General features: G+C 52.6%; 15 protein-coding genes across 15 annotated transcripts; 9 read left to right on the top strand and 6 right to left on the bottom strand. All coding sequences in view use genetic code 12, as the record gives it.

Moving 5' to 3' along the window:
• Positions 1-65: 65 nt before the first annotated feature.
• On the top strand, positions 66-1,052 carry LODBEIA_P38710 (uncharacterized protein; the record flags this gene model as incomplete). Its single annotated transcript, XM_066974029.1, has 1 exon — positions 66-1,052. One exon carries the CDS (start codon positions 66-68, stop codon positions 1,050-1,052), a length of 987 nt encoding a protein of 328 aa, XP_066830809.1.
• LODBEIA_P38700 (uncharacterized protein) lies at positions 1,045-2,202 on the bottom strand (the record flags this gene model as incomplete). Its single annotated transcript, XM_066974028.1, has 1 exon — positions 1,045-2,202. The coding sequence occupies one exon, from the start codon at positions 2,200-2,202 to the stop codon at positions 1,045-1,047; it is 1,158 nt and encodes a 385-aa protein (XP_066830808.1).
• A 674-nt stretch (positions 2,203-2,876) lies between these two features.
• On the top strand, positions 2,877-4,259 carry LODBEIA_P38690 (uncharacterized protein; the record flags this gene model as incomplete). Its single annotated transcript, XM_066974026.1, has 1 exon — positions 2,877-4,259. The coding sequence occupies one exon, from the start codon at positions 2,877-2,879 to the stop codon at positions 4,257-4,259; it is 1,383 nt and encodes a 460-aa protein (XP_066830807.1).
• Positions 4,260-4,462: 203 nt separating this feature from the next.
• On the top strand, positions 4,463-6,028 carry LODBEIA_P38680 (uncharacterized protein; the record flags this gene model as incomplete). Its single annotated transcript, XM_066974025.1, has 1 exon — positions 4,463-6,028. One exon carries the CDS (start codon positions 4,463-4,465, stop codon positions 6,026-6,028), a length of 1,566 nt encoding a protein of 521 aa, XP_066830806.1.
• A 79-nt stretch (positions 6,029-6,107) lies between these two features.
• LODBEIA_P38670 (uncharacterized protein) lies at positions 6,108-7,175 on the top strand (the record flags this gene model as incomplete). The annotated part of the gene is made up of 1 exon (XM_066974024.1): positions 6,108-7,175. The coding sequence occupies one exon, from the start codon at positions 6,108-6,110 to the stop codon at positions 7,173-7,175; it is 1,068 nt and encodes a 355-aa protein (XP_066830805.1).
• A 50-nt stretch (positions 7,176-7,225) lies between these two features.
• LODBEIA_P38660 (uncharacterized protein) lies at positions 7,226-8,611 on the top strand (the record flags this gene model as incomplete). The annotated part of the gene is made up of 1 exon (XM_066974023.1): positions 7,226-8,611. One exon carries the CDS (start codon positions 7,226-7,228, stop codon positions 8,609-8,611), a length of 1,386 nt encoding a protein of 461 aa, XP_066830804.1.
• Positions 8,612-8,674: 63 nt separating this feature from the next.
• On the top strand, positions 8,675-10,111 carry LODBEIA_P38650 (uncharacterized protein; the record flags this gene model as incomplete). The annotated part of the gene is made up of 1 exon (XM_066974022.1): positions 8,675-10,111. The coding sequence occupies one exon, from the start codon at positions 8,675-8,677 to the stop codon at positions 10,109-10,111; it is 1,437 nt and encodes a 478-aa protein (XP_066830803.1).
• Positions 10,112-10,170: 59 nt separating this feature from the next.
• On the bottom strand, positions 10,171-10,701 carry LODBEIA_P38640 (uncharacterized protein; the record flags this gene model as incomplete). Its single annotated transcript, XM_066974021.1, has 1 exon — positions 10,171-10,701. The coding sequence occupies one exon, from the start codon at positions 10,699-10,701 to the stop codon at positions 10,171-10,173; it is 531 nt and encodes a 176-aa protein (XP_066830802.1).
• Positions 10,702-10,762: 61 nt separating this feature from the next.
• On the top strand, positions 10,763-11,167 carry LODBEIA_P38630 (uncharacterized protein; the record flags this gene model as incomplete). Its single annotated transcript, XM_066974020.1, has 1 exon — positions 10,763-11,167. One exon carries the CDS (start codon positions 10,763-10,765, stop codon positions 11,165-11,167), a length of 405 nt encoding a protein of 134 aa, XP_066830801.1.
• Positions 11,168-11,288: 121 nt separating this feature from the next.
• On the top strand, positions 11,289-12,558 carry LODBEIA_P38620 (uncharacterized protein; the record flags this gene model as incomplete). Its single annotated transcript, XM_066974019.1, has 2 exons — positions 11,289-12,487; positions 12,552-12,558. The coding sequence occupies 2 exons, from the start codon at positions 11,289-11,291 to the stop codon at positions 12,556-12,558; spliced, it is 1,206 nt and encodes a 401-aa protein (XP_066830800.1).
• A 109-nt stretch (positions 12,559-12,667) lies between these two features.
• On the bottom strand, positions 12,668-17,410 carry LODBEIA_P38610 (uncharacterized protein; the record flags this gene model as incomplete). The annotated part of the gene is made up of 1 exon (XM_066974018.1): positions 12,668-17,410. The coding sequence occupies one exon, from the start codon at positions 17,408-17,410 to the stop codon at positions 12,668-12,670; it is 4,743 nt and encodes a 1,580-aa protein (XP_066830799.1).
• A 183-nt stretch (positions 17,411-17,593) lies between these two features.
• Positions 17,594-18,928, bottom strand: LODBEIA_P38600 (uncharacterized protein; the record flags this gene model as incomplete). Its single annotated transcript, XM_066974017.1, has 1 exon — positions 17,594-18,928. The coding sequence occupies one exon, from the start codon at positions 18,926-18,928 to the stop codon at positions 17,594-17,596; it is 1,335 nt and encodes a 444-aa protein (XP_066830798.1).
• Positions 18,929-19,788: 860 nt separating this feature from the next.
• On the bottom strand, positions 19,789-21,387 carry LODBEIA_P38590 (uncharacterized protein; the record flags this gene model as incomplete). The annotated part of the gene is made up of 1 exon (XM_066974015.1): positions 19,789-21,387. One exon carries the CDS (start codon positions 21,385-21,387, stop codon positions 19,789-19,791), a length of 1,599 nt encoding a protein of 532 aa, XP_066830797.1.
• Positions 21,388-21,466: 79 nt separating this feature from the next.
• Positions 21,467-21,898, top strand: LODBEIA_P38580 (mitochondrial 54S ribosomal protein bL31m; the record flags this gene model as incomplete). Its single annotated transcript, XM_066974014.1, has 1 exon — positions 21,467-21,898. The coding sequence occupies one exon, from the start codon at positions 21,467-21,469 to the stop codon at positions 21,896-21,898; it is 432 nt and encodes a 143-aa protein (XP_066830796.1).
• Positions 21,899-21,903: 5 nt separating this feature from the next.
• Positions 21,904-23,172, bottom strand: LODBEIA_P38570 (uncharacterized protein; the record flags this gene model as incomplete). The annotated part of the gene is made up of 1 exon (XM_066974013.1): positions 21,904-23,172. The coding sequence occupies one exon, from the start codon at positions 23,170-23,172 to the stop codon at positions 21,904-21,906; it is 1,269 nt and encodes a 422-aa protein (XP_066830795.1).
• Between the last annotated feature and the right edge of the window lie 89 nt (positions 23,173-23,261).

The raw sequence follows: 23,261 nt of genomic DNA, 5'->3' as shown, positions 1-23,261 counted from the left end.
AATAGACTACTACTTTATCATCGGATTACCAATCCACAGCAGACTGAATAGACTAGAACTACACCATGAACATCGTGCCCCATCCCGACCAGTTGAGGGACATGTGTCCGATCTGCAAAACAGACAAGTACCTCTCCCCCAGTATGAGGTTTCTTGTCAACCCCGAGTGCTATCACAAGATCTGCGAGTCATGCGTCGATAGGATCTTTTCACTAGGCCCGGCCCCATGCCCGTATCCGAAATGCGGAAAAATCTTGCGAAAGAACAGATTCAAGCAGCAGATCTTTGAGGACTTGGTTATTGAGAAGGAGATCGACGTGCGGCGAAGAGTCGGTGCCATCTACAACAAAACCGAGGAGGACTTTGCCAGCTTGAAAGAGTACAATCAGTACTTGGAACAGGTGGAGGAAATAGTGTTCAAATTGAGCAACGGGGTTGACCTTGAGGCGACGGAGCAGGAGGTCAGAGAGTACGAGAGCGAGCACAAGCTAGAGATTCTCGAGAAGAACATGCGCGAGTCGCAAAAGACAGCCGACTTGGCCAAGTACCAGGATGCCATGGAACGGTTGAAGCAGGAGAAGCTCAAGATTCAGAAACGGATGGAGCAGGAGGATGTGGAGTTTAAGATCCTCCAGCAGCAGGAGCTTTTGGAGAAGATGACCAACAGCTCAATGAGCAGCGAAGAGTTGCTTCAGCAGCAGCAGCGGCAGTTGAACAAGCGCACGCTGCAGAGGAAGAAACAGTTGCAGCAGATAAACAGCCAGTTGGACCAGCAGTTTAGCAGTAGTGTACCCGAGAGCCGCCTGGCGGTGGCAGTTATACCGTTTACGCCGTTCGACGGAGACAGAGATTTGACTTTGAGGTACCGTCTATTGAGCCAAACTGTTGACCCCAAGGATAGCTACCACGACCCGTATCTATTCGAGTTGGCAAAGAAAAAGGAGTATCTAGGGGGCGGCTGGAGGTTGGCTAATGTTTTTGAGAGAGCACTAGACGAGGCATTCTGCGGGCTAGGGTGTTTTGTGGAAGGGGAGAAACTAAGCATTAGCTAAAGTCCATGAATGTGGCTTCTGGGTGGTAGTAAATAGGGCAAGACCAGTAGCTTCTCTTTATGTCATCCCAGATACTTGCGCCACCTTTTTTGAACAATTCTGGTGGCACGCGCATTTCCTTGAATCGGCACCTCAAGCCATAATTTTCGAGGTCTATTTGAACCAACTTTTTGTAGACTTCGTAAACGACCTGTCTGTCAGCACCAAGCCCGTTGAAGAAGGAGAAAACACCGTCTGGTTTCAACAAACCAACAACATAGTCAAACAACTCGAGCATGTCCAGGTAGTGCTCGGAAAAAGTGTCATAGTAGATGCCATCGAAGAAAACAGTGCCCTGAGAAAGCAACTTGTCGAGTTCATCCTGCCAGCGGCCACTCAAGACCACCACATTTGCTTTCTCAAACCAGCCATCTTGTTTCATCTTGGCTAGCACATCTGGGTGGGCTTCACAAATGTAGTGCTTGCGGGGGTTCTTCTGCTGAAGCATCGTGTCTATGATCCCCATTCCAAAGCCAATGTTGAGAATACACAAGTCGTCACTACCATTAACGGTGATTGAGTCTGCGGCTAGTTGCATGATATCCGACTCCCAGCTCATCATGACGCCGTCTTTTCTCTCTTTCGTGACTAGCGCATCGTCCACATACTCAAGTTTCGACTCGAGAAATGCTTGCTGGTTGTGGGAGGGAGCAGCAGCCTCTTCAGAGGCAACCACTTCCCCTTCTTCAACAAACTCCACGTCATACTCGCTCACTTTTCTCAACAACAACTCTGCCCTCACGCCAGCGTCCACAAGCTTCTCATACAACGCCCAGTCTTTAAGCCCGCGCCGGATCAACACGCACCCCGGGGTCTCATTATTGACATCGGTGAAGCTCCAGCCGGCGCCGTACTCAAACAAGACATCACACATTTCATCAACTACCGCGGTTTCACCCTCGTCCAAGTCTGTTGGCACATGAGTGCAGATCAAATGCAACGGAGTCGTGGCGGTTGCTGGTTCAGTCTCCACCCGATTCTCATAGTTGTACGCCTCCTCCACTGTATAAGTAGCGGGGACCCCGCTGCTCAAGTACGACCTCAACTGGGAGACATACTCCACAGTTATGGGGCGTGTGGGAAACTTGCATAGATCATGGAGCTGGGACATGTCTTGAGGAACAAACCTTAGCGATGATGTGAGAGAAAAAAAAATAACAGAAAGGAGGAAAATCAATGGTGGACTGCTAACAGTCTAGACCACGCCCAGAGGAGTTTATTTTTCCAAAACCTGTCTTTAAAGTCGTATGATTAGCAAGTGCTGCAAAAATAGTCCAGTATTATATCTCACGGTCCAAAACCGCAACATGGAAATCTACGAAAGATGCGGATAATGGCTGTTGTTGGTCTAAAAACAATCGCGACTTCTTATCGCTGGATTGGTCCGTGCAGAAGCCATGGTGGTCATAGCTGAAGAAGAGATACACCAGAGTTTGGTTCAGGTGGAAGAGCAACGGCGTGGCGTGGGGTGACTGCGCCAGAGGTGGTTTGGATCGTACATTGGATTGCATTTAGATATATTTTACAGGCCAAGTGCAAGAGCTGTCTTGATGAATGCAAAATCAAGCATCTAGGTTCCGTCGTTGGTGGATAAAAAGGAAATCCAGTCGGTAGGGTGCTTTTCTTGTTGAGAGTGTTCCACGCAGGATTCCACAGAGCCAACTACAGGTTAGATCCATTAAAAGAAACAAATACACTGGTTGAGGATTTTTTTTTATATATCGCAAGCACTTCCACTGACTGGAGCTGCCATCGGGAGGAGCTAACGACATTGCTTTCCGCCCAATGTCTTACAAGCTTAATGACTACAGTTCGTTCTTTTCGCCCATGGGGAACGCCAACGAGATGCAGAAACTGTTTGCGGAGGAGGAGGCTGGACATGTGCCGGTTAAGGAGCAGGTGCAGCAGCAGGATGTCACCTATGAAGCAAAGGATGCTCCGTATCACATGAGAATGGACCCGACTAGTCTCTGCTTGCTAGGGCAGCCGGTGCTTGAGGTCGGCAGTGGAGGTATGAGAAACCAAACTAGTGAAACACCCGGGTTCCCTGTTGATTTGGACTTTTCCCTCGCTCCCTCGTTTCAGCAGTGTGTCACCAATAGAGCAAAGCTGATGAATATGCCGCTGCCAATGTGCAGCGGGGAGTCCTCCTACATCGACCGCAACTTGCCGAGCAACACCGGGTATATTGCCGGGACAGACGAGATTTGCAACGACACGGGAATGGACTTGGGGTATAATCCGCCAGAGCTAGGGTTGCTGGAGTCGGCAGCGGACGATGCTAGAGGTCAGTCTCATGACCACGATGACGCGAATAAGCCACCCGGGTTTGAGTTTCCCCAGCTCGGCAATGAAGAGATTGCGTCGCACTTGTCGTACTCCGCCGCGGCAGCCACAGTGAGGTCTCCGTTATCTGTCGAGGCCAATGTTGAGACGTGCCCGCTGAAAACGGAGGACGGGGCGGTGGACCAGCAGGGCAACCAGTTGCAGCAGTCGTCCACTTCCTCCTCACTCAGCTCATTCACCGCGTCGCTGTTTCAAAGCATCTACCCGGTCATCGGAGGCAAAGGCCTGGACTCTATAAAGAACGGCTTCTCCTCGCCGGCTACACCAAATAGACTGCAGACGCCCAATATAAAACAGGAAACCGGCAGCCCCTTCAAGCCTAGCAAAAAGGAACCAACAAAGCAGAGACCCGCAGTGGTGACCGAGTCGTCCGTGTCGACCCCATTACTGCAGCCCCATTCGGGCAGACCGCGGGTTAAATCCGCGCACAACGTGATTGAACAAAGGTACAGAAACAAGATCAACGACAAGTTCAACGCGTTGCAGGAGTCGGTGCCCACGTTGAAAATCTTGGTGCTCCGGAAGCACCAGGAGAAAATGCGGTTGAAGCAGCAGCGGATGCAGTTGATCGGCGACGACGTGGACGAGTACGACAGCTCCGAGGGGGACGAGATGGTCCCCTTTGGCGACCAGTACAACAACATGTCTTTTGAAGACATTGACTTGGAAGGGTTGGAGCCCGCACGAAAGTTGAACAAGGGCACAATCTTGGCCAAGTCTATAGAGTATATCAAGTTCTTGGAAGAGAAGAACAGCAGAATGCAGCAGGACCACGACGAGTTGGTGGTCAGGGCCAAGGAGATGGGGTTTGAGATGCAGTGAGGATATTTATATAGATATTAGGGTGTACGAGCTCTAGGATAATTGCACGCGCGCTGCAGTTTTATTTTTCCCCGTCGTATGCCAAAAGTTTTTCGTAAACGACGAGATGCAAAAACACACCATTTTGGAGGGTGAGACATTGCAGTACTTATAATTGGACAAGTTCCTGAGAGTTGGTTCCCTCCATCGCTCTATCATCAGCAATGGCTATCGTTGACGGACTACTCCAAGGGTACAATTTCTTCCTCACCTTGTCCACTTTCCAGCAGCTTTCCATCCTCATTGCTGCTCCGTTTGTGTACAATATCGTATGGCAGTTGCTCTACTCGTTGAGGAAAGACCGTGTGCCGCTTGTGTTTTACTGGATCCCCTGGTTTGGCCTGGCGGTCGGGTATGGACAACAGCCGTATGAGTTTTTTGAAAACTGCCGCAAGAAACATGGCGATGTGTTTGCTTTTATGTTGTTGGGGCGGGTCATGACCGTCTATTTAGGCCCCAAGGGCCACGAGTTTATCCTCAATGCCAAGTTGTCTGATGTTTCCGCGGAGGAAGCGTACCAGCATTTGACGACCCCCGTGTTTGGCAAGGGCGTCATATACGACTGCCCTAACGCACGGTTGATGGAGCAGAAAAAGTTTGCAAAGTTTGCCTTAACCACGGACTCGTTTAGGAGGTATGTCCCGCTCATCAGGGAGGAGGTGTTGAGCTACTTTGTCAAGTCGCCAATGTTTAATTTGTCAAAGCAGAGTTCAGGCGTGGCCAATGTCATGCAGACACAGCCGGAGATTACCATATTCACTGCGTCGAGATCGCTCATGGGCGCAGCGATGCGCAACCGCTTCGACGAGTCCTTTGCTCAGCTTTATTCGGACTTGGACAAGGGCTTTACCCCGGTGAACTTTGTCTTTCCCAACTTGCCATTGCCGCATTATTGGAAGCGAGACGCGGCGCAGCAGAAAATATCCCAAACGTACATGAAGGAGATCACCAAGAGACGTGAAGCTGGAGTCGACGCCAACGACGACTTGATCAGCTCGTTGATGGTCAACTCCACGTACAAGGACGGCGTCAAGATGAGCGACCAGGAGATTGCCAACTTGTTGATTGGGGTGCTCATGGGCGGCCAGCACACGAGCTCCTCCACGTCGGCCTGGTTCTTGTTGCACTTGGGAGAGAAGCCGGAGTTGCAGGAGCAACTATACGACGAGATTCAGTCCGTGTTGAAGCCAAAAGGCGGCCGCCTCGACGACTTGACTTACGAGGACTTGCAAGGGATGTCCTTGGTCAACAACACCATCAAGGAAACGTTGAGGATGCACATGCCTCTACACTCCATCTTTCGCAAAGTCATGTCGCCGCTTGTGGTTCCAGGGACCACCTTTGTAGTTCCCAGGGGACACCACGTGTTGGTCTCGCCAGGGTACGCGCATACCAACGAAAAGTACTACCACAACGCGGCAGTGTTTGACCCGCATCGCTGGGACGACTCCAACTTGGCCAGCAAGGACTCAGACGAGGTTGACTACGGGTTTGGCAAGGTCTCCAAAGGCGTGGGCTCGTCGTATTTGCCATTTGGTGGAGGAAGACACAGGTGCATTGGCGAGCAGTTTGCCTATGTGCAACTAGGCACTCTCTTGACCACGTTTGTGTACAACTTGCAGTGGGAACTAAAGGGCAAAACTGTGCCTGAAGTGGACTACACCTCGATGGTCACCTTGCCTCAAGAGCCTGCGGAGATTGTTTGGAGAAAGAGACCCACCTGTATATGATTTATCGATTTGTATTTCTCTCGCTCTTGAAGAAAAAATTTCAAATCTGTAATAGACCCACACCATCCACCAAAGAGCTATGCCACGTTCGTTTCAGATCAAAGTGCCCGCGTCGTCGGCGAATATAGGTCCCGGGTTCGACGTGTTGGGGGTAGGGTTGCAGCTCTACTTGAGTATTAGCGTGGAGATTGATCCCAGTGTTGATACCACGGCGGACCCCCACAACGCGCTTCTTTCCTATGAGGGTGATCTCGCCGAGAAGGTCCCGTTGAGTTCAGACAAGAACTTGATCACACAAACTGCATTGTATGTGCTCAGATGCAACGGGATCAGCCAGTTCCCCCACGGAACCAAGATCCACGTGAACAACCCCATCCCCCTTGGGCGCGGTTTGGGCTCGAGCGCTAGCGCCATTGTCGGCGGAGCCTGCCTAGGGAACGTCATTGGGGACTTGCACTTGGACAAAAGGAGGATGCTCGATTACTGTTTGATGATTGAGAGGCACCCGGATAACATTGCCGCCGCCATGCTCGGCGGGTTTATTGGGTCGTACTTGAATGAGCTCGACGAGGGGGACGCAGAGGCCACGCAGGTGCCATTGGAATGGGTCTTGCCTAAAGAGGACACCCCCCGGTCCTCCATAGTGCTGTCACCGCCGCCACGGGACATCGGCGAGTACGTGCAGTACAAGTGGAATCCGAAAATCAAATGCGTCGCCATTGTGCCCAACTTTGAGGTCAGCACAGACAAGTCCAGAGCAGTGTTGCCGCAGACCTACTCCCGCAAGGACATTATCTACAACTTGCAAAGAATAGCCATACTCACCACCGCGTTGACCCAGAACCCGCCAAACCACAAGGTGATCTACGAGGCAATGAAGGATAAGATCCACCAGCCGTACAGGACGGTGTTGATCCCCGGCTTGGACACGGTGTTGAAAGACGTGGTCCCCGCGAAACACCCGGGACTCTGCGGCATCTGCCTCAGCGGTGCTGGTCCAACCATTTTATGCCTCGCTACTGACGGGTTTGAAAGTATTGCACGTGACGTCACGGGTATCTTCCAAAGCGAGGGGATCAAGTGTGACTGGAAAGTGTTGGACTTGGCCTACGACGGGGCCACTGTAGATGTAAATAGAGAGACTTAGAATGAAATTTTCCACGGGGAAAAAAGTAAAAACCCTGGACACCATAATACATGCATTCAATGGGTCAAGTTGAAACAGGCGGCATCCAGTCGTTGTTACTGGCTTCCTCTACGCAGCCCGTGTACTTGATAGCGGTGCAAGTCGAAGGAGGACAAGCGTTTAGCGACGAGTTTTACAAGAAATTGTTGACCCCGCTATTGGCTGGAAGCGACTACACTTTGGCCAGGTTGACCGCGGAGACAACCACTTCCTACCACCACTTGCTCGACACGGGAGTGTTTGACGAGGTGAAGGTCCGGGTCCAGCCAGACTACTACTCGACAGCTCCATCGGTAAAGTCGTACAACCATGAGAAATCGATCCCGGCAAAAGTCACCTTTGACGTTTCCCCTACTCCGCTCAACACCAGCCAGGGGTTTCTCAAGTTTGACGCTGAGGACTTTCTAAACCTCCAATTGAACCATGTAGATAGCAACTTCAACGGCAACGGCGAGGTTGTCTCCGTGGGGGTCGACTACAACCCGTACAAGCCTCATGACCATTTATTGAGCCAGTTTAAGTTTGCTTCCAGTTTGAAAGACCCGCGGTTCAAGGTTGTTTTGGACGGTGGGTACAACACCAAGGACAACCACGCGTGGCTGGACTTTCAAGAGAATGAATTGGGTGGTAAAATAGGGATCCAGTATAAGGCCCCGGGGCCATGGAGTGTTTTTGCTGGGTTGTCGTTGTTCAAGAGGAACCTTTATGATATAGACGACAGCGCGCTGGACAATCTCAAGTTCTTTGGTGGGCAGTTTTTGAAGTCCAGCGTTGCTGGTAGAGTCTGCTACAAGAATGTTTCATGTTTGGGCAAAGTGTTCCCTACTGATGGAATCGAGGTGGAGGCCGATGCCGAGTTGAGCTCCGTACAAGAGCAAGCAAACCCCAGTAACAGCGGCGAGTTTGCCAAACTGAAGGTTAGACTAGGCCTCTACAAGTCGTTCCTTAACATCACCACTAGTTTCACAGGGGAGGTTGGAGGCATTTACAACTTCAACAGCAAGTTCCCCGTCCACACCTTGGACAAGTTTTATCTCGGCGGACACAGCTCGTTTGTCGGGTTCAAGCAAAACAGCGTGGAGCCTAGTGGAGGGTTACTGTTTTACAAATTGCAGGCCACTATGCTTACAAAAGTGCCCCGGCTCTTCTACGCTCCGCCACATAACGTGGAACCTACTTCCCCATTGAGACTATACTGTACAGCATTACTAGGCAATGTGGATTCCAAGTTTTCCCTTACTGACAGCACCGCCGCGCTCTCGTACGGTGCCGGGTTAAAGTATTTCAACCAGTGGGCCAACTTTGACTTGGGGTATTATTTCAGCAAGCGTCTGGGAGGAGACGAGAGTGCAGGCGTGCAGTTTTCAATCTCTATTGGCGCCTGCAATCATAGATAGAATAGACGTGCTACCACTTCGGTGTAAAACAAGACGTGTTGACAACCTCTTCTTCCACCAACGATGGGAGTCTCAGGGCTACTCCCGCTTCTCAAATGCATCCAGGACCCGTGCTCGCTTGAGCGGTACCGTGGCAAGACGCTAGCTATTGACACGTATGGGTGGTTGCACCGCGCGATAGTCTCCTGTGCCGAGGAGCTCTGCCTTGGGAAACCGACTAGGAGGTACATCACCAGCATCTTGAACAAGATTGCCATGCTCCGGCACTTTGGGATCAACCCGTACTTTGTCTTTGACGGCGCGCTGTTGACGGCGAAAGCAGAGACCAACGCAAAGAGAAAGCTGGAGCGCGAGGAGGCACGCAGGCTTGCAGAGAAGTATACAAGGGCGGGAAAAGCCACCCTCGCGGCAAAGGCGTACATGAAAGCCGCTTGCGTGAGCCACCAGATGGCGAAACTGATCATGGTGGAGCTAGACAAGATGAACATTTCCTACGTGGTGGCGCCGTACGAGGCGGACCCGCAGATGGTGTACCTAGAGAAAACCGGCATTGTTGATGGGATCTTGAGCGAGGACTCAGACTTGCTTGTGTTTGGGTGCCGCAAGTTGATCACAAAGTTGCGAGATGATGCTAGTTGTGTGGAGATTGACAGGGCAAACTTCAACAAGGTCAAGGCGGTTCCTTTCCTTGGCAGTCTCAGTAGCGACCAGGTGCGACTTGCGGCGATGCTCTCGGGCTGTGATTACACCAGGGGCGTCCCCGGCGTCGGCATCAAGTCCTCGGTCCAGCTAGTGCATCGGTACCGGGACTTACAAAAAGTTGTAGTGGCCTTGCCTGCCGCGGGGAAGCCACTTCCCGAGGACATCGAGGGGGAGTTTGCTAGGGCGACCCTTGCGTTCCAGTTTCAAAAAGTGTTTGACCCGAGGACGCAGCAAGTGGTGGCATTGAATGAGGTGCCGCTGAGTTTGGATGTAGACGCAGCGACTCTAGAGCTGGTTTGTGGGCAAACTTGGGATTCAGAGTTGGCGGTAAAGGTCTGCAATGGATTGGTTGATCCAAACACCCACGAGGTGTTGCTTTCTAGAGAGCACCCCGGGTCTGTACTTGGCATGGTCAAGCTTAAGAGAGTGGGAACCGCGTCAGTAAAGTGTGCGACGAAAGTGTCACCGACGTCAAAGAAGTTGCGCAAGTTGGCCTCCACTGAGGTAAAGACACTGGGAATTAGTAAGTTCTTCCGCCCGCAGGAACCAGAGACCACCGATGGGAGACCAATTTGGATCTCAAGTTTGCCCGCGGAGTCAAAAGAGATAGTAAAGGTTGAGGTTGGTGAAGTAGAGGAGTCCGAAGACACTGCGGGGTCACCAGTGAGAAAAAAAATGAAGCCTTCCATCAAAGGAGGCCCGAGACCAGTCTTGGTGACAAAATCAGTCAATGTTGTTGAAAAACGGCAGGAACCCAAGCCCCGCCGTGTAGATTTGAATAGATTTGCATTCAAGTAGAGCCTAGCACCCGCGTAAAATACTTGCTCCTATAGCCAATCGTGTGAGGTCCAGGGGGGCTAGCACCCGCGTAAAATACTTGCTCCTATAGCCAATCGTGTGAGGTCCAGGGGGTCTTCAGCGTCATTCAATTTGTAGACTTTCTTAAACTTTGCAATGTCCGCTCTTTGGTAAAGTGCGTCGTCTGTTATGGGCACCACTGTGCCCAAAGACTGGGTGAACCGCTCAACTTCGATGGTGTTCTCCTCCCTGCCTAGTATTTTAATGATCACCGCACTGGAACACGCCTCCAGTATTCCAAACCGCTTTAGTGCTTCTGAGATCACATTAACAGGGCACAAGTTGAGCAAAATCTCCGCATTTAAGGTCCGCGTTTGCATCTGGTCCAGCGTGTAACTTTGCAAGCTATTGTGGATGCTGTGGTGGAGCTGCTCCAATGAGACGATGTACGTGGTGCTGCAAAAGCAATAGTCGTACTCGGGGTTAGCATCAGCGAGCTGCTTCTGTATATTGGCAATCGCGTCCTTGGTCAACCCATCCACCAAGAAGACGAGCACCTTGAACTGGGGAAACTGTGGGAACATCGCCATAGTGTGGTCTCAACAGTGCATATTTTTTTTTTTCCAACGCCAGAAACCGTTACCTTTATCAATGGCAGCCACGGAAGACGCTAGCCAGCTGATGGGGGTCACATTTGACTCCAATGGAACGACCAATCCATACCCGGAGGCTATTCTACAACAGTCAGGCAAGTCGAACAAGCTCTATTCTTCGCTACAGGGCACCACCCCGCAATTTATCACCGCAGCACCCACCATTCCAACGACACGATGGCACGGCTCCCACTTGGAAGCAGCACAGCGACGGATTCTAGAGAAATGGCTAGGTCAAACTGCAGGGTTGAAACAGGCACAGCTGAGTGTTTACGCTGCTCCCATTGGACGGGCGAACCGGCTCTTTGCATGGGCATCGAGTGACGCCTACGTCGAGTCAAAGCGACTACAGCTAAGGCTACAGCGGGGGAAGCGCAAAGAGCTGGAGCTGGAGGATCTGTAACTTAGAGTCACCGCCCGGTATGCGTGACGGCCCGGTAAAGTTGATGGAAAGTGCCAGTAGCCTGTAGTATATAGTTTTAACGCGCAGTGTTGAAAAAAATCTCATCTACCTCTTACACCAGATGATGTTCAAGGTACGCCACCTGTTACGAGTCCACCCCCGGTGCTACTCTACAGCACCTCCGATTCAAAGCACCACTCTTGCCAACGGATTGAGGCTAGTGACAGACTCCACCCCGGGCCATTTCAGCGCCTTGGGAGCGTACGTCGATGCAGGATCAAGATACGAGGACCCTTTGAGACCGGGACTCTCACAAGTCCACGACAGACTTTGCTGGAGGAGCACTGAAAAGTACACTGGCACGGAAATGACAAACACGTTGATGCAGCTAGGGGGAAACTACATGAGCTCGGCGCAGAGAGAGTCGATGATCTTGCAAGCGAGTGTCTTCAACAACGACGTGGGGAAGATGTTGGAAACCATCGCGCAGACGGTACGGTACCCGCAGTTCACCGACCAAGAGTTTGCCGAGGCCCTCCAGGCTGTGGACTATGAAGTCCAAGAACTACCATACAAACCAGAATTGAATTTAGCGGAGCAGCTCCACGCTGTAGCGTACAAGAACAATACCTTGGGGATCCCATTGTTTGCCCCGCGGGAGAGGGTGCCGTTGATCCAAAAGAAGGAGGTGCAGCAGTACCACCTACGCTTCTTCCAGCCCGGCCACATAGTCATTGCAATGGTGGGAGTGCCACACGAGCAAGCGTTGAAAATGGTGGAGGACAATTTCGGCGACTGGAACTCAGCTGGCCACAATATGGACAAGGGGGCCGTCACTTACACCGGCGGCGAGTTGTGCTTACCCCACGTCAAGCCGTTGTACACCAACCAGCCTGAGTTGTACCACATGCAGATTGGGTTTGAAACTACGGGCTTGCTCAGCGACGACTTGTACTCGTTGGCCACTCTCCAGAAACTTCTCGGTGGCGGCTCGTCTTTCTCCGCGGGTGGCCCGGGCAAGGGAATGTTCTCCCGGCTCTACACTCGGGTCCTCAACAAGTACCCCTTTGTTGAAAACTGCATGTGTTTCAACCACTCGCATATTGACTCGGGATTGTTTGGAATCACCGTGAGCTTGGTGCCAGAGGCCGGGCACTTGGCGCCGCAGATTATATCCCACGAGTTGGCCGAGTTGGTTGCTGAAAAGAACGGGTTGACCGAAAAGGAAGTCCAGCGGGCTAAAAACCAGTTGGCCAGCGCGGTGCTCATGAATGTGGAGAGCAAATTGGCAAGACTAGAGGACTTGGGAAGACAGGTGCAGTGCCAGGGGAAAATCACTACAATCGAGGAAATGGTTGACCGGATTCAAAATGTAACGGTTAAGGATCTAAGTAGAGTTGCGGAGAGAGTGTTGGTAGGTAAGCCGTCGGTTGTGATGCAGGGCGAAAGGGAGTCGTTTGGTGATGTTCTGGAGGCTTTGAAAACGCAAGGGTTGGGGAACTAGTTTGAGAGCTTCTCCTTTTCCATTACCAATAGTGTCTCCTGCAATTGATTGTGTTTCTCTTGCAACAACCTCAACTGTAGCTCTTTTTCTGTGTTTTCACTGTGTAGCACCTCGATGCTGCTCTTGTAGCGGTTGATCTTGTTTTGGTAATCAAAGTTTTCATCGTTATACCGCTTGCTCAATTGCGACTCATTGTCGATGCGCACTTGCAACGCAGCCACTTGGCGGGTTAGTGACTTGACCGTAGTTTCCGCGTCGTGTTTCTCCTGTAGTGCCAGATCTAGTGCACTGGACAACTCGTTCGACCGTGACTCTAGGTACTTGATCTGCTCGTTGCTGAAAAGCTTCTCTTGTAGATCCTGCACTTGCACACTGAGCTCCTGGTTTGTTTTCTTTAAGGAGTAGTTCTCCCCCTCCGCCACTAATAAATCATTCCTGAGCCTCTGCTGGTCCTTGTAATCAGAACTGGTGGATAGTTTCGAGAGTGCCAACTCGGATTGCATCAGCTGCGCCTCTTTGCGTTGGTTTTCCAAGTGTGTTTTCAAAAAGGCAGCCTCTGTTTTGGACTGGGCAAGCGCGGTGTGCAGGAGCTCCAACTCGTGAGACACTTTGGCCAACTCTTTTTCTAGTGTTTGTTTTTGTTCAGTTAATCTTGACTTTTCCCGTGCGTTTTCCTCTAGTATCTCTTTCATTCCCGCGAGTTGTTTCATGAGGGAGCCGATTCTCCTCTCATTCATGATCTTCGCACTCTCAAGCAGCCTGATGGTGTCAGTCTGTTCCTCAAGTCTTTGTTCTAGTTGTTCCTCCTTAAGACTCATCTCCTCTAGCTGGTTCTGTAGCTCGTCTCTGCTGCCTCTCACCTCGTCTAGATCAAGCTGCAACTTTTTGTTCTCCTTTTTTAGTGTTGCCTCCGTTTCCGCCTTATAGTGCAACTCCTGACAAAGTGTCTGGATCTCGTCTTTCAACTTTTCCGTCGCTGCTCGGTTCTCGTAGTTGCCAATGTGATATTCCAACTGACCGCGCAAGTCAGCAATAACCTTCTCTCCCGCACTCACCTTCCTGGTCAACTCCAACTGCACCTTTTCCAATTTCTCCGCTTCCCCCCTGGCCTCCCTCAACATACTCTGCAGCGTCCTTGCTTCGTCCCGCGCGAGTCGGAGCTGGCTCTTGGCCTCATCCAAGTCCCGCTTTGCCGCGGTTTCATGTCTCTTTGACAATGTCACTGCCGACTCGGCCAACTCTAGCTTGCTGAAGTACTCCCCGCTCCTGGTTTTATAAACGGAGAGCTCCAGCGTCAACTCTTTATTCCGTGACTCCAACACAGCGTTGTTCTCTCTAACTCTAGCTAGCTCCTCCTCATGCTTATCCATTGCCGCTTGAAAGCCCACCTGTTTCACCCGGTAGAGCTCCTCCTCGGACTCCCGCAAGAGCGATTTCAACCGCAACACCTCGGCCTTGGCGGTGTGCAACTCCTCCCGCAGCGCTTTCAACGACTTGTTGATGTCGTGGTAGATCTGGATAAAGTCGGGACTGATCCCGTGGAACGCGGTGGGTGTCTCCCGTGGAGGCTCTACCACTATCGGGGCTGTCTGTGTTTTGTTCAACTGCTTCTGCAAGTCTATAGCATAGCTCTCCGCTCTTTGCGCATTGCTCTGCTCTTGCTCTAGCCTCATCTGGAGGTTACTAATCTCCTCACGTAGCGCCTCAACGTTGCCTCCTCGGGGTTGTCCAAGTGCAAGCAGCCGCCGTTTTGGCGTCAACTCGGAGCTGCGCAAAGCTCTCTGCTTGACCGCGAGCAACTCCTCTCTCAATTTCGAGTTTTCAAACTTTTCCTTCCGCAAGCTTGCGCTTTGTTCGTTCATTTTGAGTTTAATATGGGCATACTCTTGCATGAGCTGCGGGTCCGGCGGTTGATTTTCTTTCTCAGTGCTGCGCTCGGTTTCAAGTTGGGAGATCTTGGAGGCTAGTGATGCATTGGTGGTGACATGTTTCTCCTGGAGGTTGGCATAGTCCAGCTTCAATCTCGCTAGTTGTGCCTCCATTTCCCCCAAAGCAGAGTGAAGTCTCTCATTCTCCATCGACTTTTTCTCTAGCTTGGATTTTGACAAGGTGAGTTTTTCCCTCGCCTCTGCTAGCTTCTGCTTCTGTTGTTTCTCTGTTTCCGCCAAACGCTTGAGACTGCCGGTGGCTGCTTCATGCTCCTTCTTCACCCTGTCCAACGCTTGTGTAGCCCCCTTCAACTCCACAGTCAACTTCTCCACTGCAGTTTCATAACCGGTCTTTTCCTGCATCTCACTCTCCAATCTGCTAATTATACTTACATGGCGCTTGTTCTCCGCCCGTAGCACCGCCAATGCCAGCTCCTGCTCTTTCACCACACTTTGACTCTGTTGCAAGTCGGCCACCACTGCGTCAAGCCTACTGGTTTCCATCTTCTCCACAGACTCTGCCAAGTATGGCTTGACGTGGAAAAAGAGTGCCATCCATGGATTCCCCTGGAGTCCCTCCAACCGTAGCATTGTTTTGGAGACGACCCTAGCAGCGTGGAACTGTTTGCTCTCCCTGGCAACTACCTTTCTTGTGGCATTCCCACGGATCACCCGCTGCAATTGGGTGAAAATCTGACCTAGCCGAGCGTCCCTCATCGCCTCCAACCGGCCCAAGACTGCGCTTTTGAAAAATATTCTGGTCTGTCCAATCTTGTACAAGTCTGGCTCCAAACACTTTAGTATGGACTCACATTGGCGCCGTTCCGGTTGCCCCGAGGCGTCCCCGAGAATGGCATACCTGCTGACAAACTCCGCAAAGGGGAGTTTGTTTGGGTACCCCGCCCTTGTGATCCTGATCCCCTCGAGCACCCCGTTGCACCTCAACTGGTCCACCACGAGTCCCCGGTCAAACTTGCCAGGGATCTTGTCCAAGTTCGGGAGTATGCACCGGACAAAGTGCGGCTTGGTAGAGTCGAGCTGCCGCATTAGCTCCCCCAACTGGTCCCTATGCTTCAGCGAAGCTGTCTTCATGAGCTTGTTTCTGGTTTTCAAGGGGTTCTCGTCATGGAACATCCCCCGGATGTACTCGTTGCTCGACTCCCCCATCAACTGGAGTATGCTTTCACTAAGCGGGTCGGTGTTTTTCTGCAACCAGCCGTCGACATTGTACTCGACATCCCCCGCGTAGTGCTTGACAATGAACCCGCTCTTGTACTTGTTTTCCGCAAACTTGGGGTGTTTTTTGTTAAAGTGGTGGCTCAATTTCCCCATAAACATTGCATCCGATGACTTGGGCATCATGCACTCTTCGTCGAGGAGCTTGAGAATCCCCATGGGCGAGCGAGACTCGATCATGTCTATGGTAGGTTGCAAGTCCCTACCAAAGTCGACATAATCCCACTGTATTTGCTCCCGCATGTACTCCTTCTGCTCCAAGATAAACGAGTGGTGGTTGAAAAACTGCTGCAACTTTTCGTTAGTGTAGTTAATACACAACTGCTCGAACGAGTTGGACTCGAAGATTTCAAACCCGGCAATGTCCAACACTCCTATGAAGTTCCCCGTGGACCCATTCAAACTGTCGTTGATCTTCCCCACGATAAACTGGAAGAGCTTTTCATACACCCACCGGGCAAAGGCGTCGATTGCGAACTTGACGTCGTCGGCGCGCTGCGATTTCACGACTAGTTCCCTCCCGGCCCTAACTTTTGGCCGGAGGAATGCATCGGAGAGGGAGGCCGGGGATACCCCCAAGAGCGCTGCTATTGTTCCCACGGGTGAGTCTTTGGTAAAACTGGCCTGCTCGGAGGTTTTGGAAGTAAACTGCAAGTTGCCCAAGTGCAACACCACGGCCAAACACGAGAATATCAACTCCTGCTCTTCACTGGTGAACCCAACAACGTCAAACGCGGACATAAGCAGGCTGAAGCCACCATCATGGGTTGTCTGTGCCAAGTACAGGTACTCCCCGTCCTTGCTCAACCCGAGCTTGTCCAACTTGTCGTATCCACTAAGAAACTGATAAAACACGTGGTAGTTCCTCTCCTTCAAACCCTGGCTCACCACCCGCGATTTTTCCAAAAGGTAGTAGTCGATGTGCGCTCCCGAGATCCCGCCCTGGTCGTCAAAGTAGATCTTGATAAACTTGCCAAACCGGGACGAGTTGTTGTTTTTGATGGTCTTGGCATTGCCAAAGCTCTCCAAGATGGGGTTCGCTTGTAGGATTTTGCTGTCGATACCGGTGGTGGCTCCCTTTGCGGACAAGTAGTGGATCACTCGTTTGGTGTTTTCGGTCTTGCCGGCGCCGGACTCCCCCGTGATTAGGATGCTTTGGTTTTGGTTCCCTCGCGTGAGCTCGGTGTAGGCTTTTTCAGCAGTGGCAAATATGTGGGGAGCATTGTCGCGGTAGCCACGGGCATCATAAATAGGCAACGGCTTGTACGGGTTCACCGCGACCAAGAACAACCCCGAGTATGTGTAAATCGAGTCCTTCGTATACCGAAGGTACAAATTGTACACCACCGAGGGCTCGTTCAAGTGGGTCAACTCGGCCATGTCATTGCACATGTCGAACCGCGGCGGGTTGCAGCTTTCCATCAGGCCCTGGTCGACCTCGACCGTGGACTCCACTGCTCCGTCTTTCCCCACAATGGCCACTTTGCACCGGCCATTCTCTAAATGCTCTGCAACATAGCCTCGTAGGAACTGCGACTGGTCGTTGTTGAGCCACACCCAGGCTCTGGCACTCATTGCTGGAGAAGGAGAGTGGTGCCTAGAGGTTGTTCTTGCCTCGATCTCGTTTTTTCCTCTGTCGTTGCCGTCTCGGGCGAGAACAAAAACAAACCAAACGCGTGAGGATAGCGTGGACTACAGCGTGGGCTACAGCGTGGGCTACAGCGTGGGCTACAGCGTGGAGGCTAGTGTTATCTGTATTTAGTTTATAGCAACAGGCGAATACCCAGCTACACAACTACTTCCGTACCGCTTCTTTCTGATCTTGGTGGCGGACCGCGGCGGCACTAACGGGTGGAAACTGGCGTGTGTCGGCGTGTTGCAGGAGGAGACAAACCCCCCGCTGTCGATGGACCGTTTGTTGGAAAAGACAGAGCACTGCGAGGTGGCCAGCGGCGGGGTTACCGGCGGTCCCGACTCGAAGCTCAGCGTGGAGGACGAGAACGACGGCGATCTGGGTTTGTAGTAGTACTCGTCGTGGAGCTGTAGCAAGATGTCGGCGAGACGTATGAGCCTGGCATCTAGCTGGACATTGTCTTTGCTCTCGCTGAGCTCCTGCATTACCAGCAGGTGGCTGGAGTGGTAGTTTCGCACAACCTGGATCACTCCCGAGGCCTGGTATTTTTTGGAAAGCACCTCTGTTGTTTTGTTCAAGTGGAGCATCAACATTAGCGCGGTCTTCTTTATCATGAGCAAGCTGGTGTCGTCGAGGCCGCTAAGGAACGCGCCGTGGACTGGCGGCTGCTTGTTTTCCACGTCGTCGTCAAAAGGGGCCACGGTGGTTTCTGTTTTCTCTAGCAACTGTTTCAACGCAGCGGCAGCTGTCGGAAGTTGCAACATTGAACACGCAAGCAAATGGGCAGTGATGGCAACTATGCTGGTCGGCACAGCCAAATAAAACTTATCGTATAGCGACAACTCGCAGAGAAACCGCGCCACGGCACCAACAGCACTCGCAGTGGTGTCGTCGAGGGGCCCGGAAAGGTGGCTCCCCGCGATGCTCAACTGCAAGCAGTCCTCCAACGTCGGGTGACCAATCGACCACTCCAATGTACCAAGGATGTGCATTTCCATCTGCACAAACATCTCCTCGTCGTAAGCGTGGCGGCACATGATGGTCAACTCTTTCAACGTGGGCACTCGCGACTTCTTATCCTCATACTTCCCCGCGATCCACAACGCCGTGCAGCCGACCAACTGGTAATGCCGTTTGAAAACGATCCTTTTGGCGCAGTACCGGTCGATGATGTTCAAGCATAGGAAGAGCGTTTGCGGCTGCAACTTGAAGCTCGAGTGGAGCTCAATGAGAAAGTCTATTAGAAACGGGCGCATGTACCATTGGATCTCGGGCTGCAAGTCAATCATCTCGGGGTTGGCAGAGGAGACACCCTCGAGCGTGGCCAAGGTCTGAACATACTCCTCGTGGTACTCCCCGGTAAGCTTCGCGTTGGCGTGGGTCTCAATCAACTCGTGGATCCGGTGGTAGACTCTAGGCCTGGGGTGCAGCGGCGGCCCATACTTGCAAACTTGCGACATGGCGGATGGCTGGCGAGCAATCAACAGTGGCTTCGGGCACCAGCGAGCTCAGCAAGTTAAATAACTCCAGCCTGGGTTTCCCTGGCTTCACCAGGGAATTCGGAGAATGTCACAAAGAACCAAAGGTGGTGCTTCCCGCGCAAAGAAAATCGTCCCCCCTGCCTGAAGCAGCTCTTGTTTTCAACTTCGCGAGAAAGAGTGGTGTCAAAGGAGTAAAAAATAGTAAACAGAGAAAATACGTAAAGCTGTTATTTTTTGTTCGACGCGTCGCTAAGCAAACAGTCTCCACGAGCAATGTGCAGATGGTTTCAATGGGGAATTGAGCAATGGTGCCCACTGCGAGGCGCTTAGTTGGGGGTATGAGCCAGACCCGATGGGCTGCGTTCACTCACAGCTCTGACTAGCGAAACCAGTTGGTTGTTGGTTCCGTGATAATATTGCACTCGTAGGGGAGAATTTTGGCTGGTTTGAGATACGCGTTTGCGCACTAAAATGTATATACCCCTTTGATTTTTCTGCTCGTGTTGAAAGGGAACGGCAAGGTACTTTTAGAGGTAAATTCAAGGTCCAGAAAACACAGTGAGCGGTGTTAGGTCAACTCTTAGAAGCCCTGCCCATTAGCGTGCTCCAAAGGACGCTTATAGAGGCAAGATATAGGTCCAGCGAGCTCTTTATAAAGGAACCCCTTTCGAGAGTCCCTGGCTTTCCGGTAGAAACAAGGTTCCACGTCTAAAGCTTGAAGAGGGAGGCTTCAGTAATCTCTGTAAAGAGGTACACCATCTAACCAAAGAGCAGAGATATGGAATTGCTTTCGAGGTGGTCAGCTATAGATAACACTACACTATCAACGATCTCATTCACTAGTTTGCGCCCTGGCCTCTACCCTGGCTCTCACTCTTGATAGTTTCATCCACCGATAGCAACAACGTGGCGGCCTCGGTGGCAGAGGCAATGGCGTTGATCTTGACTAGTGCCGGCTCCCAGACAAAGCTCTTCATGTTGTCGCCCACATTCTCCAGCTGGAAGTCCACCCCGTACCAGGTCTCGCCCTTGGCGTGGGCGCTGCGCAACTTGTTCAACAACTCGATCGCGTCCAACCCGGCGTTTTCGCAGAGCTGTCTGGGGATCACCTCGAGTGCCTTGGCAAACGCGGCGATGATCAACTGCTGCTTCCCGGCGATGGTCTTTGCATACTCTCTGAGATACTTTGAGAGCTCCATCTCGATCGCGCCCCCGCCGGCGACAACCTCGTGGTGCGCCACCGCGCGCTTGACAATCATGATCGCGTCGTGGAGCGAGCGCTCCACCTCGGCAATCACCTGCTCGGCGCCGCCACGCAAGATCAAAGTGCACGTCCGGGCCCGGGGGCAGTCCGTGAACAAATTGTACCGCTCGCTGCCGATCTGGACCTCTTCGAAAAGGGCGCAGGTGCCGAGCTCCAGCGGGCGGATGTCCGAGCACGTGCTTTGCAACTGGCCGCCCACGGCCTGCAACACACGGTCCATGTCCGCGGCGCTGACCCTACCGGCGCAGAAAATGTTCCGGTCGGCAAAGTATTGCGTGGCCAAGTCCCCAATAGGGAGCTTCGACAAGACGATGTTGGCGCCCGAGGCGGCAATAGAGTCGAGCTTGCGCAAGATGATCTCCCACTCGGCGTCGACTATGGCCTGGTAGTCGCCAACGCGGTGCACCCTGACCTCGGCGTTGTCTCTTTCAGCCTTCAACTCCAACTCCACGTTCAACGCAAGTATCTTTGGGTCCTTGATCTGCTTTGGCTGCTGCTCAAACCCGGCATACGAAAACGTCTTTTTAAAGGCAACGCCGTTGACAAACATCGACTCTTCAAGGGCGCCCCCGGGCACCTTCTTGATCCCGATGCGGCTCTCGTCCAAGTCGTCCGGGTCGAGACTCCTTACTGCATCGACGGCCATCTTTGTGAAAAAGGCCGAGTTCTGGCTGATTAGTTTCGACGACATGGCAGTGGTGGCGCATTTCTCCAACATCTCTTGGTCCCCCTTGTTGGTGTCCACCGCCAACTCCTCAATCTTTTCAATGCACAACTCGCTCGCGAGACGGTAGCCCTTGGCAATCAAGTGGGGGCTAACTCCGTCCTCGATAAAGCTCTTGGCTTCCTTGAGGAGCTCCCCCGCGAGGATCGCCACGGAGGTGGTGCCGTCGCCCACCTCGGCATCCTGCGACCGCGAGATATCCACGAGCATCTGCGCCGCAGGGTGGACAATATCCAAAAGCTTCAAGATCGTGGCGCCGTCATTGGAAACAGTGGTTTTGCCGTTGGACGCGACGAGCAAAATGTCGGAACCGTACGGCCCAAGCGTGGGCTTCAATGTGTCTTGAATCGCCAAGCAGGCATTGATGTTGGCGATGATCTGGCCCTTGCCCTGGGACGAGTCGGTCCCCTCTTTCAACACGACAATCGTGGGTGTCTGGTTGAAAGCCATGGTGGTGGAAGAAGATGATGGAAGAAAAAAAGAAAATTTTGAGGGCGCGAGAAATATGAAAATCTTCACCACTTCAGCAATGAAACAGTTCATACAGGTCAGGTACAGGTCGGTGTCAATGGCCGGAGAGGTCCACTTGTCCTCCCGCAGAGTGATGCGCAAGATCCAGCAAGGCCGGGCCAGGCCCGCTATATTCTACCAGTTCGACTCCCTAGTAGAGCTCAGCGATGGCTCGGTCATTTCGAGGAGGTCGCCCGCACCCAAGGATGAAATCCGGATGATCAACGATCAAAGAAACAGCGTGCTTTGGAACCCGCACAGGGCCGACTTGGACACGTTGGACTTGACTGCCACGGGCAAGATTGGCAAGTTCAAAGCCCGGTTTGGCCAGTTTGGTGGGGAGCAACACGAGGGAGACGAGAAATTGTTCAGCTTGATGGCGGAGAATGCCGAGGAGATCACCACTGGGAAGTTGTATGATAAGAGAGCAGACTACAAGCGGTTGAAATAGGGCGTTTAGTGTTTTAATGTGGTTTTGAGGTACCCCTCATGGTCGTGGAAGTGTAAGAACTCTAGGGTGGACGCGAGGCACCACCCGGAGCGGCGGAGCTCCTCGATTGCCCACCGTAGCGACTCTCTGTCGCGTCTCTGTACAGCCTTGATGGCGATGGTCTTTATACAGTGGACTAGACTTGCAGGCGCGAGCCTCACGCGGAGCCCCACGCGGGGCGGTTTCTGGTAAAGTCTGTTTGATTGGTGGAGGTGCCACGACGAGTCCCTGAGGATGCCGATGAGGCACCGGATGGACTCTTTGAGGTTGGTCTCCGAGCGGACCATCTCAATGGCAAACTGCTCCAACACGGGGTCGCCCGCAAGGCGGTGGAGCTGGCTGAGGAGGTCTTTGTTCCCTGTATGTTTGAATAAAGTGAGGCACCCCCATTTCGAAACCTCAATGGGGGTCCTCTGCACTAGCTGCCGTGCTTGGTGGGTCTTGCCATCCCAGATCAACCACTTCACAGTCAAGTCCAACTCTCGTGGCGTCGTCTGCCCAATGCTCCCGATGATTGCCCGCGCTCGTGCTCTGTCGCCCCCGTCGATAAACGCCTGTAGCAAGTCGCAGCGAGCTGACCTTGACAAGGGCGTCTCGAGGGCGCTCACCAACAGCTCAAACCTTGCTGGGTCGCGCCTGGCATAGAACGAGAGCATGTAGGAAGTCAACTCGGGGGAGTTTCCAAGCTGCGGGAGTTCGTGGTGGACTTCCTCATCATTGTGGTGGCACCGGAACACCCGCACCAACAAGGCGGCAACCTTTGTTGAGTCCACGAGGTGCTTCGCCAACCTCCACGCCTTGATCGCGGCAATGCTGTTGCCATTGTCGGCGTTGACCTTGAGCACTGAGGCAACAGCGAGGGTCACTTTCTCGGGCCCGAGCAGCTTGATCTCCCCCCACAGGTGGAAAAACAAGTGGTTGGCGTAGGTGTTGCCCACACTGTGCGAGGCAAAGTACTCCAAGCACTGCACCGCCACCGCTGGTTTCACCTCCGGGTACTGCTGCAACACTTGCAACACGCAGTAGGCGTTCTTGGCAAAGTACCGGGGGCTCGAGGCGCATGCGACTTGGATGAGCCGCAACGCGTGGGCCGGCAGCGGGCTGTACCCGCTGCGTTTGCTTTGGAGAAGGAGTGCTGAGGCCCGGGGGATCTGGTTTCTGTCGATTAGCAGTTGCAACCGTGGCTCCACTCCCACACTGAGCGTCCTTTTGATAGTGCGTGTTACTGACCTCATCGTGGGTGATGCTGGAGAGGTTTTCAGTTTTGGAAATTAACAGGATCGATATAGTCGCACTACTCTATGCACTAAATGGTTTCTACAAG

This window comes from Lodderomyces beijingensis (genome assembly GCF_963989305.1).
Source record: "Lodderomyces beijingensis strain CBS 14171 genome assembly, chromosome: 4".
Classification (NCBI taxonomy): Eukaryota; Fungi; Ascomycota; class Pichiomycetes; order Serinales; family Debaryomycetaceae; genus Lodderomyces; species Lodderomyces beijingensis.
Note: the sequence above shows the minus strand (reverse complement) of the source record. Positions and strands in the feature narration are given on the sequence as shown.